Raw genomic sequence first — 15,066 nt, 5'->3', positions numbered from 1 at the left:
AGGAGGTGAGCCAGCCGTCTGGCCGCACAGTGGTCAATGTTGGGTGACAAGGGTAAGACTTGGAGTCTGGAGAACAGGCCTCATGACCTCGTTCTGCTTTCTAGTACCAGCACCACATAAGTGGGGGTGACACAAGGGAAGAAGTCCCCTCCAGCCTTCCAGGCTCTGTAAGAAAAGTGGAGCGTGTACTGATGCATACAGCTAGCACAGCACCAACGTTAAGTTTAGATGGGCGTGAGGCATGTGATTCTGCCATAGTCCACCGAGGTAGCGATGTTAGCCACCAGGCTGCCGGATGCTTACCAGGCCACTAGTATGTGAGGTGAGAACAGTGCTGGCATAGAGGTGAAGAGTGTGCATACTGTCTGTTTCTGCAGAAGACACTGCCTCCTACGTGGAGACCAGAAAGAAGAGCGCAAAGAAGGACTTCGAAATGAATTTTGATGATGATATTGATTTTGATGCATATTTTCAGAAAACAAAGGTTTGTACCAGACATTAGTGCCTTCTGAGATTACTCTGCACTCCTTTTGCCCTTTCAAACAGGGTTTTCAAAAATCACTCTAGCCGAGCGGTGGTGGCGCACGCCTTTAACCCCAGCACTTGGGAGGCAGAGCCAGGCGGATCTCTGTGAGTTCGAGGCCAGCCTGGTCTACAAAGCGAGTTCCAGGACAGGCTCCAAAGCTAAACAGAGAAACCCTGTCTCGAAAAACCAAAAAAAAAAAAAAAAAAAAAAAACTATAGCTTGGTGTGACATCGCCTTTAATCTCAGCACACATGAGGCAGAAGTTCTCTGAGTTCCAGGCTAGCTGGGGCTACATAGAAAGACACTGTAACAACAGAAATAAAGAGAAAGTTATTGTATATTTAATTTTTTGTTTTCTAGAGATAGGGTCTCATGTAGCACAGGCTGCCCTCAAACTCTCTATATAGCTGAGGCTGGCCTTAAACTTCTGGTCCTCCTGCCTTTACTTCCCAGATGTGCCCTGGTGCCCAGCTATAACTTTAACTGCTAAGCTGGGCGTTGGTGGCGCATGTCTTTAATCCCAGCACTTGAGAGGTAGAGCCAGTTGGATCTCTGTGGGTTCGGGGCCAGCCTGGTCTACAGAGCAAGATCCAGGACAGGGACTAAAACTACGCAGAGAAACCCTGTTTCAAAAAAACAAAAAACCACAAAACCAAAAAACTTTAACTAATAAACTAGTGCTCTCATTCTTCCTCATCCCTAAGGGACCACTGAGAAATAGTCCCAAAGCCAGTGCCAGGGACAGGCCAACTTAGAAGGTTAGACAGGGGGACACTGTGTTGCTCAGTCTCATGCCCTCTACAGCCCACGTTGATCTTGAACTCATGACGAGATGCCTGCCTGCCCTCTGAATGTGGCGATTACAGGCCTCCTCTCATGGCCAACACAGTCACTTCATTGTACTGAGCAGAGAATTGCAAGGAGTAGAGTAATGCCCACACCCTTCCTAAACTCCTTTAGAGTGATAGAGATCATTGTTACTAAGGGGTTTTTTGTTTTTTGTTTTTTGTTTTTTTTTCTTTTTTTAATGACTAGGCTGCTACCACTCTGACCAAGTCCACTTTGGAGAACCAGAATTGCAAAGCCACCACTCTTCCCACAGATTTCCACTATGAAGCTGATACTCTGGTCCAGCTCCACCTCAAACCAGGCATAAGGGTAAGATGGTGCCTCCCGTCCATAAAACTGTTGTCTCTTGATGGCCTGTGTGGATCCGGTGGCTTGTGGTGTCACTGTTGGGCAGCACCTGGAGGGAAGGAGAGAGTCAGGAGGAGTCATGGGGTGTAGATGGGTGGGCAGGGAGGACAGACTGGAGAGCCGTCGCCTTGGAGCGCTCTGCCTTGGGTACACCCCAGCTTCCGTAGCGCCAACTGCAGGAGGAGTTTATAGTTTCCTCGTCTACCAGAGCTGAAGTTCTTTGTGGAACTAGGGATTGAATTTCCCAAGGAGCATGTCCTAGTTAGGGTTTCTGCTGCTGCAACAAAGCGTCATACCAAACAACAAAAAGTTTATTCAGTTCACACTTCAGCTTGCTGTTCATCACTGAAGGAAGTCAGGACAGGATCTCAAGTAGGGCAGGAACCTGGAGGCAGGAGCTGATGCAGAGGCCATGGTGCTGCTTAATGGCTTGCTTCCCATAGCTTGTTCAGCCTGCTTTCTTATAGAACCCAGGACCACCTACCCAGGGATGGTACCACCCACTATGGGCTGGGCCCTCTCTCTCTATCACTAAATGGTCCACTTTACAGCTGGATCTCATGGATGCATTTCATCAGCTGAGGCTCCTTCCTCTGATGACTTTAGCTTGTGTCAAGTAGACACACAAACAAGCTGGTACAACTGACCCCTTGTCAATTTAACACACAAAAAGCCACAACCTTTCCTTTCTTACTCATCCCCAAGATTTCACATTAATACATAAATAACTCAGGCTGGAGAGATGGCTCAGCTGTTAAGAGTACTGGCTGCTTTTCCAGAGGTCCTGAGTTAATTCCCAGCAACCACATGGTACTTCACAACCATCTATAATGGGATCTGATGCCCTCTTCTGGCATGCAGTTATTCATGCAGATGGAGCACTCATACACATAAAATAAATAAATCTTAAATAAAAAATGTCCCACAGTCTTTACAAATTCAAACATTAAAAATTTAGTTCCTTTAAAATAGCCAATGTCTTTTAAAATTCAGTCTCTCAACTGTGGGGTCTAGTAAAATACTTTATTTCAAGAGGGAAAAATCAGGGCACAGTCACAATCAAAGCAAAGCAAAGTCAAACTCTAACCATTCAATATCTGCAATCCACTCATGATCTTTTGGGCTCCTGCAAAGGGCTTGGGTCACTTCTCTGGCTCTGCCCTCTGCAGCACACAGCTCATCTCCTAGGCTTGGGCTGCTGCACTCCACTGCTGCTGCTGTTCTTGGTGGCCATCCCATGGTACCGGCACCTCCAAAATGCTGGGGTCTCTGCTGCAGCTAAGCTGCACTTTGACCAGTAGCTTCTTATAGACTCTCTTCATGGTGTCAAGCCTCAACTTCTCTGTATGACCCCTTCAGTCTTGAGTCTTTAACTGCCACTGAGGCTGCACCTTCCCTGATGGCCTCTCCAGGCCTCTCACAGTGCCAATCCTCAGCTGCTCTCCATGACCCTTTCATGACTTCAAAACCAGTACCATATGGGTGACTCTTACACTACCAAGTTTGGCTGCTAGTGTAAGGTACAACCTCAGCTGCCTCTGGAACACAGCTTCTGTGTGCTGACTCTCAGGAAACACTTCCCAGAAGATTTTACCACAGTGATGTTCTCTTCTTAATCACAACTCAGTTTTCAGCTTTAGCTGACCAGCATCAAATATTCCAGTAATCAAAGTTTGTTTTTGTTTTTTTTTTTTTTTTGGTTTATTCGAGACAGGGTTTCTCTGTGTAGCTTTGCGCCTTTCCTAGGACTCACTTGGTAGCCCAGGCTGGCCTCGAACTCACAGAGATCCGCCTGGCTCTGCCTCCCGAGTGCTGGGATTAAAGGCGTGCGCCACCACCACCCACCCAGCCAGTAATCAAAGTTTAACCTTAGTAGTTCTGGTATCTTGTTAATCACAGCTGATTCTTCAGCCCCAGCAAACCAGAATGATAGAATCTTAAATCAAAATAGTAAATGGTCCTAGTAGAGTCTTTAAATCTCCCTCTGAGGCTTCCCAAGCCAGGCCTCCCTCCTCTGCACTGCTCTCAACATTCCTATCTTCCAAGCTCCCACAGAACATCCTACTGAGCTCTTAACACTCAATGGCTCTTCTAGCCCAAGTTACAAAGTCCTTCCACAATCCTCCCCAAAACATGGTCAGGTCTGTCACAGCAGCACCCCACTCCTGGAACCAACTTGTTTTAGGGTTTGTATTGCTGCACCAAAACACCATCACCAAGAAGTCGGGAAGGAAAGGGTTCAGCTTACATTTCCACAGTACTGTTCATCACCAAATGAAGTCAGGACAGGCACTCTAGCAGGGCAGGATGCTAGAGGCAGGAGCTGATACCCAGGCCATGGAGGGGTGCTAATTATTGTCTTACTTAATCTGCTTAGTTATAGAATCCAGGACCACCAGCCTAAGGATGGCACCACTCATCATAGGCTGCACCCTGCCCTTTAGATCACTAATTGAGAAGACGCCTTACAGCTGGATCTCATGGAGGCATTTCCTCAGCTGAGGCTCCTTCCTCTGATGACTCCAGCTTGTGTCAAGTTGACACAACAACAGCCAGTATAGAGCATCTTCTAGCTTTGTTTTCTTTTGAGACAATGTTCGCTTTGTGGCTCAGGCTGGCCTTGAACTCACTACATATTCCTAACTTGCCTCAAACTTGGGATCCTCATGCTTCATCACTTTCAAGGACCAGGATTCCATGTTCAGTTCATAATTTTAATGATATACATATATTTTCCTGAATTCACCAATATGCTACACTCTACTTACACAGACTGGCCTGTTTTCTTTCTGACCAGTATTGTTCACTTAACAGAAATGTGGAGGAGACGAGGGCTGCAGCAGTACTGTGAGCTGCAGCTGTGGCCACAGCAGAGATTGCTGTACTAAGGCACAGACAGCCCGATGCAGAATGCAGAGCAGGGCTCTTGGATGGCTGTCCGCCTGTAGCCTTTCTTACGAACCTTTCAGCAGGCTTGCCAAGATGGCCACATTCAGGGTGCAGGAGGATAAAGCCTTCTGTGTTGCTCCCTGTGGAAGAAAGAACTGCTGCTGCTTATGTTCAGATGGCAGTCCCCGTGAGAGGCAGGCAGCCAAGCAGCAGGAGCTGAGTTCCCTTTTCCTTCAGTGGAGTTACACTGTGGAGAGGACACCAGAAACGTGGCAGGGACAAGCTCACACACACACAGAGCAGGGTGTTCCAGTGGAGGAGAACTTACTGTGTCATGAGAAACAGTGGAAGAATGTGGGGCATTTCATAACTTTCTAAATGTTTGATACTATTTTTGTATTATAAAAATATTGTTTTAAGGGGTTGATTTTGAAGTATAGGATTGTATTAGGATAGTCAAGATAGTATTGCAAAGCTCAGCACATCTCCAGCCATTCCCCTCAACTCAGAGAGGTGTGGAAGAGCTGCCGGTGTTTGAGGCTGTGGTTCCTGAGCACTTCCAAAGGGAGCACAGTTCTGTGAGGCTGTGGAAGGTTGAATGGGACTCACGTATAATTAGGAGAAAGAGCTGGCTGTTTCTGTTTTTGCTGTGTAGTGAGCAGTGGTTGCCCCAGCAAAGGGACAGCAGCCTAATTTTGTGTGTGCATGTACATGCAGGTATGTAGGCTGGAATAGAGGTAGATGTTGGGTGTCTCCCTTGTGTGTACTGTGTGGGAACATGCACATGTGTACTGCACAGTACATTTGTGGAGGTCAGAGGACAACTTTTATGAGTCTGTTTTCACCTTCTGCCATACTGGACCTGGGGATTGAACTTAGGTTGTCAGGCTTGGTAGCAAGCACCTTCCCCACGGAGGCTTCCTCCTCGCTCCACCTTTCTTTTCTGAGACAGTCTCTCACTGCACCCTGTGATCACCAATCGGCTAAACTGGCTGGCCAGCAAAGTTCTAGAGATCCATCTCTCTGCTTTCCTGACCTAGGGTTAGACACGTAGGCCCTCATGCTTGCAAGGCAGGCACCGTATGGAGTCCTCTCGCCAGCCCAACAGGCTGTCTTTACAATAAGGAAATGAGTTATTAGCAAGTACAGTTGAATTTCTTTCAGAAAGTTGTAGATAAGGTGGTCAGCTTTTGTTTTTAAATAAAACTCAGAAGCTACAGTTGCAGATGAGATGAGGAAGTATTTTGGTTTTGGGGGTGAGCAGAGGCTCTGTGCCCTGTGCCTTGTGCCATTCTGTGCAGTGGAGACTCAATTGGACTGTAGCCTGCTAGGCTCCTCACTCTAGGGTCAGTCATTTCCTTCTAGACTATGCTAGAAAATGAGCATAGGAAACAAGCCTGATATCCTCAACTTTGTCCAGTAGCTGCTTTTCTAGAAAATTCTTTTTGTACCCTCCCCCCACCCTTTATTCTAGTTACTCAGGATGGGCCAAGACCAGAAGGCAAAGACTGAGCACTATGAGGAAATCGAAGACTATGACTACAACAACCCTAATGACACCTCCAACTTCTGCCCTGGACTTGAGGTAAGGGAAGAAGGGCTCTCACCTCTCCCAGACAGAGGGTGGTCTCTTCCCTGGTTTCCATCGCCCCTCTGGATGCAGACGGCTGTAGACGGTTTAATGGGGCTTTTCTGGGTGCACATCTGTGTCAGTATAGACCACTGGACAGTGCTGAGAAATGAGCTCAGTGCAGTCGCTTTACTCAGACACTGGGTTCAGGAAGCAGTGGACACCCTCTGCGAATGGGTTGACATGTGGATGGAGTCTTTGGCCTACACAACATAGCACTAATCCTGGCTGCTGTGGGATTTCCAAGGAATAGAACTACACTTCCTGTTCTTAGGAGCTAATATTTTGGCCGTGAGACAAAACACATAGGCATGTGAAAGGTGATGTGGTCTAGTGGGGCCAAGAACCGTCTGGAAGTATTTATCAGAAGGACTTGTACAAGTCATGTCTCATCTTGAGACCTCGGTTGGTTCTGAATCGTTCCTGTTTCTCATTGTGAGTCCACTGAAGGAACGGCAGGTGGAAGGAATGGGGGAGGGTAGACGCCTGACCTACATGTGGGGAGGAAAGGACTGGCAGGCGCGGTCTGGTTCTGTCCTTCCTGGGGAGAGGCAGACTGTTGTGCTTTAGTGAAAATCTAGCCTTGACTTCTTGGCTGATGCTTCTCCTACTTCAGGGCCTGTGAGACTCAGCCAGGGGCCTGTTGAGAGTTCTGCCCCCAGCCTGTCTCACAGTTCTGACCTGTTCATTCTGGGCTTGATTCTGAGAACAACTTTTCTGTGGCTGGGTCTGTGGACTAGCATGAATGAACGAAGCCGTGGGTTTGGTTCCCAGCACCACAGAAACCAGGTGTCTTAGTCAGAGATCTATTGCTGTGAAGAGACACCATGAATAAAGGAAAACATTTAATGGAGGCTGGCTTACAGTTCAGGGGTTCAGTCCATTATCAGCATGGTGGGAAACATGGCTGCATGCAGGCAGACATAATGCTGGAGAAGGAGCTGAGAGTTCTACATCTGGATGGCAGGCAGCAGGAAGAGATGGGGGGAGGGGGTGGAACCCAGTACCTCACACTTGGTATGAGACATATAGACAGTAGTGTGTGTGTGTGCGCACGCGCTCTCCCACTGAGCTGTTTGCCCATCTCCTGCTCTTGACTACTAAGCAAAGATGGCACTGGTCTCTGTGGTCATTGTACTCCTTTAAACTCACGCTTCAGAAGTCTCAGGCTGACGGCAGATCCCTGTCTCTAGGTTTATGTGAGCAGGAAGAAGTGAGGTGAGCACTCCACCTTGGGGGCTCACTTGGTGGACTCTCGGGTGATCTCTGTTTGCTTTGTGTACATGGACTCCTTCTGGTGCTTTCTAAGCTCCATTGACAGCTTCTGCCCCACTTGAGGACATTGTTTCCCTGCCCAGGCTGCTGACAGTGATTACGAAGAGTCAGGCGATTTATTTTCGGAACCAGTTAGGACCTTTGACCTCGAATCTGATCCTTGCTGTACACAGAAGACAACACAGGAGAATGGTCACATTCCTTCTGAAAGCCAAGGAGCAGATATCACAACTTATGGAGAGTCGAACTTGGTGGCTGAGCCTCAGAAGGTGAGGAGGAGGCAGCTGGGATTGTGTGGTTTCCTGGAAATCTGTTTCATGCCTCTCATGTGGGAGTCCCATCATCTTGAACTCTGCCTGTTCTCTTTTTCCATCCTAACTTGCTGCTCTCCAGGCAGCTGAGTTGTAGACAGGGTTGAGCTGCTGCTGGTTAATTACATGATTATGTAGAACTGACATCTTTCCAAATACAATTTGTATTTACTTTTGCAGTGTTGAGAATCAAACCCAGGCCATAAGTAGGAGTGGATTGATCATGCCAATAAAGTACATGAGTGAAGGATGCAGCAGGGAGCATATCTTTACATGCTGCTTCATGAGCTTAACTGTGTGCCTCCTAAAAACCTTGGTCAGATTGATTTTATTGTTCAATATCTATATGTCCTATACCAAGTGCCAGACTTGGTGCTACCTAATCTACTCATCTCTTTCACACTGGATTTTTTTTTTTTTTTTTTTTTTTGGTTTTTCGAGACAGGGTTTCTCTGTGTAGCTTTGCGCCTTTCCTGGATCTCACTCTGTAGCCCAGGTTGGCCTCGAACTCAGAGATCCACCTGGCTCAGGCTCCCGAGTGCTGGGGTTAAAGGCGTGCGGCACCATTGCCCAGCTTACACTGGAATGTTAGTCTTAATGTAATTACTTCTGATTAAAAAGGAGTTAGGATCTGGAGTGGAGCTGTGTTGGTGGAGTGTTTACCTAGCTATATGAAGCCCTGGTTCGGTCCCCACACTGGCTCTTTACATTCTGACTCATTAAAATTGGGCATCGTGGTACACACTTATAATCCCAGCACTGCAGCTTGGAGGCAAGTGGATCAGAAGTTCAAGATCTACACAGGAAGTCCAGGCCGGCTACATGATACCCTATCTTAAAAACCAACCAAGCAACAAAATACAAAAGGTGAAAACAAAAAGAAGTGTTTTTTTTTTTTTTTTTTAGGGGAGGAGGGTTACTTTTTTGTTTTGTTTTTGGAGGCGATCTTACTTTGTAGCTTGGCACTCACTGTGTAGATCAGGCTGGGCTCAAACTCACAGAGATCCAGTTGCCTCTGCCTCTGAGTGCTAGGATCAAAGGTATGTGCCACTGTGCCTGGCCTGGATTCCTTCTTGATTTCCAACTTTTTCATTCCAGACTTTAGTTTTTACAGTCACTTGATAATGAATGCTTTTCTTCTGCCCAATTCTGCTTTGTTATTCCTATTTCAGGTGAATAAAATAGAAATTCATTATGCCAAGACTGCCAAAAAGATGGACATGAAGAAGCTGAAGCAGAGTATGTGGGGCCTGCTGACAGAGTTCTCCAGAAAGGAGGCTGACACAGAGGTGGGGACAGCACTCATGTTCTCTAGGTCTCACGTGTGTGGGAGAATCCCCGTTCTCTCAGTTACATGACGCTCAGTGTTGTTCATGACCCCAAAGCAGAGAGATTCAGTCAAAGCTTAAGAAAGACATCATGCCTCTATGACAGAAATTGAGCAGAGGAGCGGGCAGGTCACATGAAAGCTGATACACGTGGCAAGCTAGTGCCTTGGCCTTTGTCTTACCTTACTGGTAATGAAAATGTGCTGCCTTAGCAACTGAATGCTTTCCAGTATTGATGAGCATTTGGAGTACTTATCCAGTAGCAACTTAAGCTGAAACATGACCTTTTGCAACATAAACTGTGTGACTACCTTAACAAGTGTCAGACAGTGTTGAAGCTTTGAGCCGATGTTCCGATTTGGGATGTTGTTCTCAGCAAGAGCACTGGAAAAGCGATCCCTGGGCCAGATTCTTTCTCCTGGGTGTAAGGCGAACCCCGAATGGCTGTTCAGACCCACCCTGTTCTACAAACTCCACAGACACACATTCTCCTGGCTAAGCAATAAAATTCATGGTTATTGAGGACCCTAAGCTGTGTGGTCTTGGATCTATCAGAGAAAGCCTCAGTTCCTGTATTAGTGTGCATACCGTAACAAACAGCAGAGACATTCCTCTCAAAGAAAAGACACTTACATTGGCTCAGCCTTAGAGGTGTCAGGCTCCAGCGGGTGGCTGCTATTGCTTTGGTCTTGTAGTAGTACTTTACAGAAGCACAAAGTAGGGTCTGATCACATGTCGTGGCTAGACTATGAAAGAAAGAACAGGGGCATATGGTCCACTATCCACAGTCACACCCCGGTGACCTGATTACCTCTCTTTAAAATTCCAGCACCAGGGGTTGGGAATTTAGCTCAGAGGTAGAGTGCTTGCCTAGCAAGTGCAAGGCCCTGGGTTCGGTCCTCAGCTCAAAAAAAAAAAAAAAAAAAAAAAAACAAAATTCCAGCACCTCAGCCAGGCATGGTGGCACATGCCAGAGGAAGGTGGACATCTGTGGGTTCATGCATAGAAAGACCCTGTCTCAAACAAACAACAACAAAAAACAAGACAAAAATCCAGCACCTCTTAAGAGTGCCTAGGTGGAGACCAAACTAAAACATCTCCTAAGGTCTTTTAGAAATATTTAAAAAAAAAAAACAAGGGGCTGGAGAGATGGCTCAGAGGTTAAGAGCGCTGACTGTTCTTCAAGAGGACCTGAATTCAATTCCCAGCAACCACATGACGGCTTACAACCATCTGTAATGAGATCTGGTGCCCTCTTCTGGCCTGTAGTCAAACGTGTATACATAATAAATAAATAAATCTTTAAAAAAAAAACCAAAAAACAAAAAACAAGAATTTATCTTTGTTTTATTCAGTACACTTTTCTTTATTGAATGTACAGTTTTTATTGTTTCAAGCATGGACTTAAGTGTTCAAACCATAAATATCTTTGTTTTTTTATTATTTATTTATTTAAATTTTTAGGCAAACCACAGTGTCAATGGCAAAGAAGGGACCCCAGAGGAAGTGGCTGGTGAGAAGATGCTCAGTGGGCTCACGAAGGACCTGCAGAAGAGGTGTGGTGTGGACAGACAGGGCTGGGGGTGCATATCCCCTCTGTGTTCTGGCTAACGTCTTGGTGGGACTTTTAGCATGACAGGCCCACTGCCCACAGCTTGCTTTATGTAAACACCTAAAGGAGCTGTGTCTACCCTATGTGTGAATAAGCTGTAAAAAGTGCTTCCCTGTTTGAGTGGCTGGAACAGTCTAGGAGACATTTTATTTCCAAATACAAACTGGAAAAACCTGCTTGCAAATGCATTTGTTTATAAAGCCTGGGGAATCCTTTGTTCCTCGGTAGTTTTTAGCTGTGTGTGTGTGTGTGTGTGTATGATTCCTACCTGACGGGGGATCCCCGTTCTCAGTTACATGACTATTCAGTGCTTGTACTTTTCTTTCCAGGCTGCCCCCACTCATGGCTCAGAACCTCTCCATACCCCTGGCTTTTGCTTGTCTCCTGCATTTAGCCAATGAAAAGGTAGGTCATCCGAGTAAGTACAAGAGTGTTTGAATCTGCCTTTTCCTGCCAGCTCACTAGAGATTTTATAGCAAGCAGATCTTCCAAGAGTCACCACACAGTCAGTAGGTAAGAGCCCATAATCCTATTCAGAGGGCCTGAGTTCAGTTCCCAGCACCCATATTGGGCAATACACAACTCTTGTAACTCCAACTCAGGGAGATCTGACACCCCTTCTGGCCTTTCACATACACATACCAACACACACACACACACACACACACACACACACACACACACACACACACAAATGACTAAAATTAATTTAAAAAAAACTTTTTTCTTATTTTTTTTTTGTTTTTGTTTTGTTTGTTTTTGAGACAGGGTTTCTCTATGTAGCTCTGATTGTCCTGGAACTCACTCTGTAGACTGGGCTGGTCTCGAACTCAGAGATCTGCCTCTTGAGTGCGAGGATTAAGGGTGTGCACCACTACCACCTAGCTTAAAAGAAAAGAAAAAGCTTATGGGGGCAGGATGGGCACATACCCCCTCTCTGTGGTTAAGGGAGATGGCAGTGGATGTGTTTCTGTGTGGATTCTGATAGAAACATCAGATGCCAAGAACCTGAAGAAAGGCTGAAAAAATAACTGGGTGACTGGGGAGACTGGTAACAAGAAGGTCAGTGGGCATTGGACGTAAGTTCCCATTTGGAGTAGGAATGTCCTCACTCAGGTTCCCAGCTCTGGCAGCTCCGCTCCCTTCCCCTGGTGATGGTTCAGGCTTTAGAGGATCAACTTGTTCTTGTTGTGATCAAGGGCTCCCATTTGGAGTCCTCAGAGGCCTTATTATCTGAAGAGTGCAATATGGCCACAGCTTGTACCCTGTCAGGCTGAATATGAGATTGGACTTGGAATATTTTGACATTTCCAAAGATCAGAGTTCTGTGACTACTCAGATCTTAGCAATCTCAAGGAAAACATTGCCCAAACACTTCATCCCACACCTTGATCTTCCTTCTCTTTTTTATTTGTTTTTATTTTTTGTGCATTGATGCTTTGCCTGCATGAATGTCTGTGTGAGGGTGTAGGATCCCCTGGAGCTAGAGTTATAGACAGAGCTGTGAGTGTGGTGATATATTGTGTACCCCAATAAAGCTTGCGTGAGGATCAGAGGACAGAGCCAGCCACTACATTGGACATAGAGGTCAGGCAGTGGTGGCACACACCATTAATCCCATCACTCTGGAGGCAGTGGTCCACCTGGATCTCTGTAAGTTCAAGGCTACACTGGGAACAGAGGGCAGTGGTGGCACACACCTTTAATCCCAGGAAGTGATGTCTGGGCAGAGAAAGGTATATAAGGCATGAGGAAACAGGAACTCACTCTCTTTAGCCTGAGTATTTCACAGATAAGAACTAGTGGCTGGCTGTTCTGCTTCTCTGATCTTTCAGCTTTCACCCTGATATCTGGCTCTGGGTTTTTTATTAAAAGACCATTTAAGATTCAAACAACATGTGAGTTGGCATGTGGATGCTGGGAATTGAACCCAGGTCCTCTAGAAGAGCTACCAGTGCTCTTAACCAGTGAGCGAGCCATCTCTCCAGCCTTGTTCTTACTCTTAGTCAATCCTATGTGGACCCTGTCTGTCCATCACTCTAGTTAGTGACCTCCCTCAGATGTGCTGTGTGGTGGGGCTTAGGATTCAGGATAGATGTAGTTCCCTCTTTGCTCTGCCACTGTAGCTAGGAGCAGAAACTGACTGAGTCTGGAAGCGCCTTTCCCGCGTGCTAGAGACCAAGCGTAGGGCCTTACATGTGTTAGGTAAGTGCTCTTCCACTGAGCTAAGTCCCTATGCTCTCATAGCTTGCAGAACCCGAGCTACAGCACATCAGGAAGGTGTGATAGGGAAGAGGGTGGCCGGGTGCCGAGTACCAACACATCTCACCACTGCACCTTGGGGGTGTGGGGAAAAGACAAGAAGGCTTGACACTCAGCCTGCCCTAGGGAAACAGCTGCCTGAGGCAAAGATGAGAGAGTCGAGATGGTTGCTGAGCAGAGCGGGGAGGGCAGCTGTCAGGGTGTAACGGTTGGGGGATGAGGTTATGGACCTGTGGAGGCAGCCAGACAGGTTAGTCGCATGCGCCAAGGCTCCTGGTAGCCTCCCCCTCTGCATCTCTTAGTCCCTAGGGGCAGATGGCCTGGCTGTTAGCTTCTGTGGGAGTTGCCGCCACCACTAGGTGAAAAGCAGCTTTGTACAAACCATTTGCCATGAGATGGATTTTCTTGTAGTGATGAAACCTCATTCTCTGTAGTCACCTTGTCTCCTCAACTAAAATTGTCTCAGGATTTGGTTCCCAGTCTATCAAAGCCTATGTATTTCTTGTCTTCCCTCAGAATCTGAAGCTGGAAGGCACAGAGGATCTTTCTGATGTTCTTGTGATGCAAGGAGACTGAGTCCACTCTGAAATGTCTGCAGTGGGAGGCCTAGTGCGTCCTGAGGTGGTGGAGAGGTCCTGGGGCTGTAGTGTGGCTGTAGCCACCTACCACAGTGCTGTGGCTCTCCCCCTCTTGCCACCTTGGCTTGAATGCCATGCTCTGAAGCTCCTTACTGATGGAAGTTTCCACATGGGTAACCCTCCACCTAAGAGAGGGGAGCTTATTGGTCTGGAGTATAAAGATAATCTTTATATCCATGTGCTTCTGGTCACTAGAATCTACTTTCCACTCTGTATTGTTGTGGAGAATAGCATCTTCTCACTGTCTTTAAAGAGTTCTCTAGTCCATGTACATAAAATTTATCATTTGTAAACTTAATTGTATATAATACTCAAAAATAAAACCATTCTGGTATAATATGAGTGCCCAGTAGACATTCAGTATTAGCATCACACCTGGATACTCCCCTTAGCTATTCAGGACGCCACGCCCACCAAGGAAGGAGATTCGTAAGAGCAGGAGGAGGAGAAAGAAAGAATGCCTGTTTGGAGATGAGGTCTGTTATAAGCACCTGTGGGTGCTGTGGGAGGGGTGGCAATGGTAAAGATGATATGTAAGTGTTCTTTTGCCCTTCTCACTTCATGTAGCCTCAGCACTGCTGTGAGCAACACAGGAGGGCTTGGTTGTTTGCCTCCTGGATCTCTTGCAGCCACCTTGCTGCTGCGCTGCTGTAGTCACAGGCTGAACAGTGACCTACTGACACCCTCCTTATCACACACACCTTCATTCCTAGTCACCAGCAAGTCCAGACTCCTATTGCCTGTCCTGGGGACTGCAGAGACCTCCTCCTGTCTTCTGTATCCACACTCCAGGGCCACTCATCCAGTCCCACAGAGCTCAACATACCAGATAGAAAATGTCTTCCCATAACCTCAGGGAAACGGGGATAAAGGTGTTGTTAGTTTAAGATGTGTTACATTTGTTTATGCTGTGGAACGTTTGTCTAATGGTACGAAGGAAGATGTGTTGCATTCTTTCATGTTGCATTTGTTTAACCGTAAAGCTGTGTTACTTTGCCTAAAACACCTGATGGTCTAATAAAGAGCTGAATGGCCAATAGTGAGGTAGGAGAAAGGACAGGTGGGGCTGGCAGGCAGAGAGAAGAAATAGGGGAAATCTGGGAAGAAGGTGAAGAGTGAGGAATGAGAAAAGGAGAGGGTCCAGCTACATAGCCAGCCACAGAGTAAGAAGGAAAAAGAAAACAAACCAAAAACACAGAATAAAGAGGTCAAAAGCTCAGAGGCAAACGTAGTTAGAGAGAAACAGGATAATAATTTAAATTAGAAAAGCTGGCTAGAAACAAGCCAAGCTAAGGCTGGGCATCCATAAGTAAGAATAAGACTCTGTATTTATTTGGGAGCTGGGTGGCAGGCCCCCAAAGAGAAAAAAAAAATACATAAAAGTTGCTTGCAGTGTGC

The 15,066-nt window shown here is 46.6% G+C and overlaps 1 protein-coding gene across 1 annotated transcript in view; it reads left to right on the top strand.

Moving 5' to 3' along the window:
- Ncaph (non-SMC condensin I complex subunit H) overlaps positions 1–14,030 on the top strand; it is a 29,593-nt gene extending 15,563 nt beyond the window's left edge. Inside the window, exons 11-18 of the mRNA XM_036183223.1 lie at positions 378–484; positions 1,562–1,684; positions 6,087–6,197; positions 7,601–7,786; positions 9,001–9,117; positions 10,621–10,712; positions 11,098–11,173; positions 13,547–14,030. Of these exons, the coding sequence (XP_036039116.1) occupies positions 378–484; positions 1,562–1,684; positions 6,087–6,197; positions 7,601–7,786; positions 9,001–9,117; positions 10,621–10,712; positions 11,098–11,173; positions 13,547–13,606 (872 nt within the window). The 3' untranslated portion in view covers positions 13,607–14,030. The remainder of the gene's footprint in view (positions 1–377; positions 485–1,561; positions 1,685–6,086; positions 6,198–7,600; positions 7,787–9,000; positions 9,118–10,620; positions 10,713–11,097; positions 11,174–13,546) is intronic.
- The last annotated feature ends 1,036 nt before the right edge of the window (positions 14,031–15,066 follow it).

The sequence above is a fragment of the Onychomys torridus genome, chromosome 4 (genome assembly GCF_903995425.1).
Source record: "Onychomys torridus chromosome 4, mOncTor1.1, whole genome shotgun sequence".
NCBI lineage: Eukaryota > Metazoa > Chordata > Mammalia > Rodentia > Cricetidae > Onychomys > Onychomys torridus.
The sequence above is the reverse complement of the archived record's forward strand: the minus strand, read 5'-3'. Positions and strand labels throughout refer to the sequence as shown.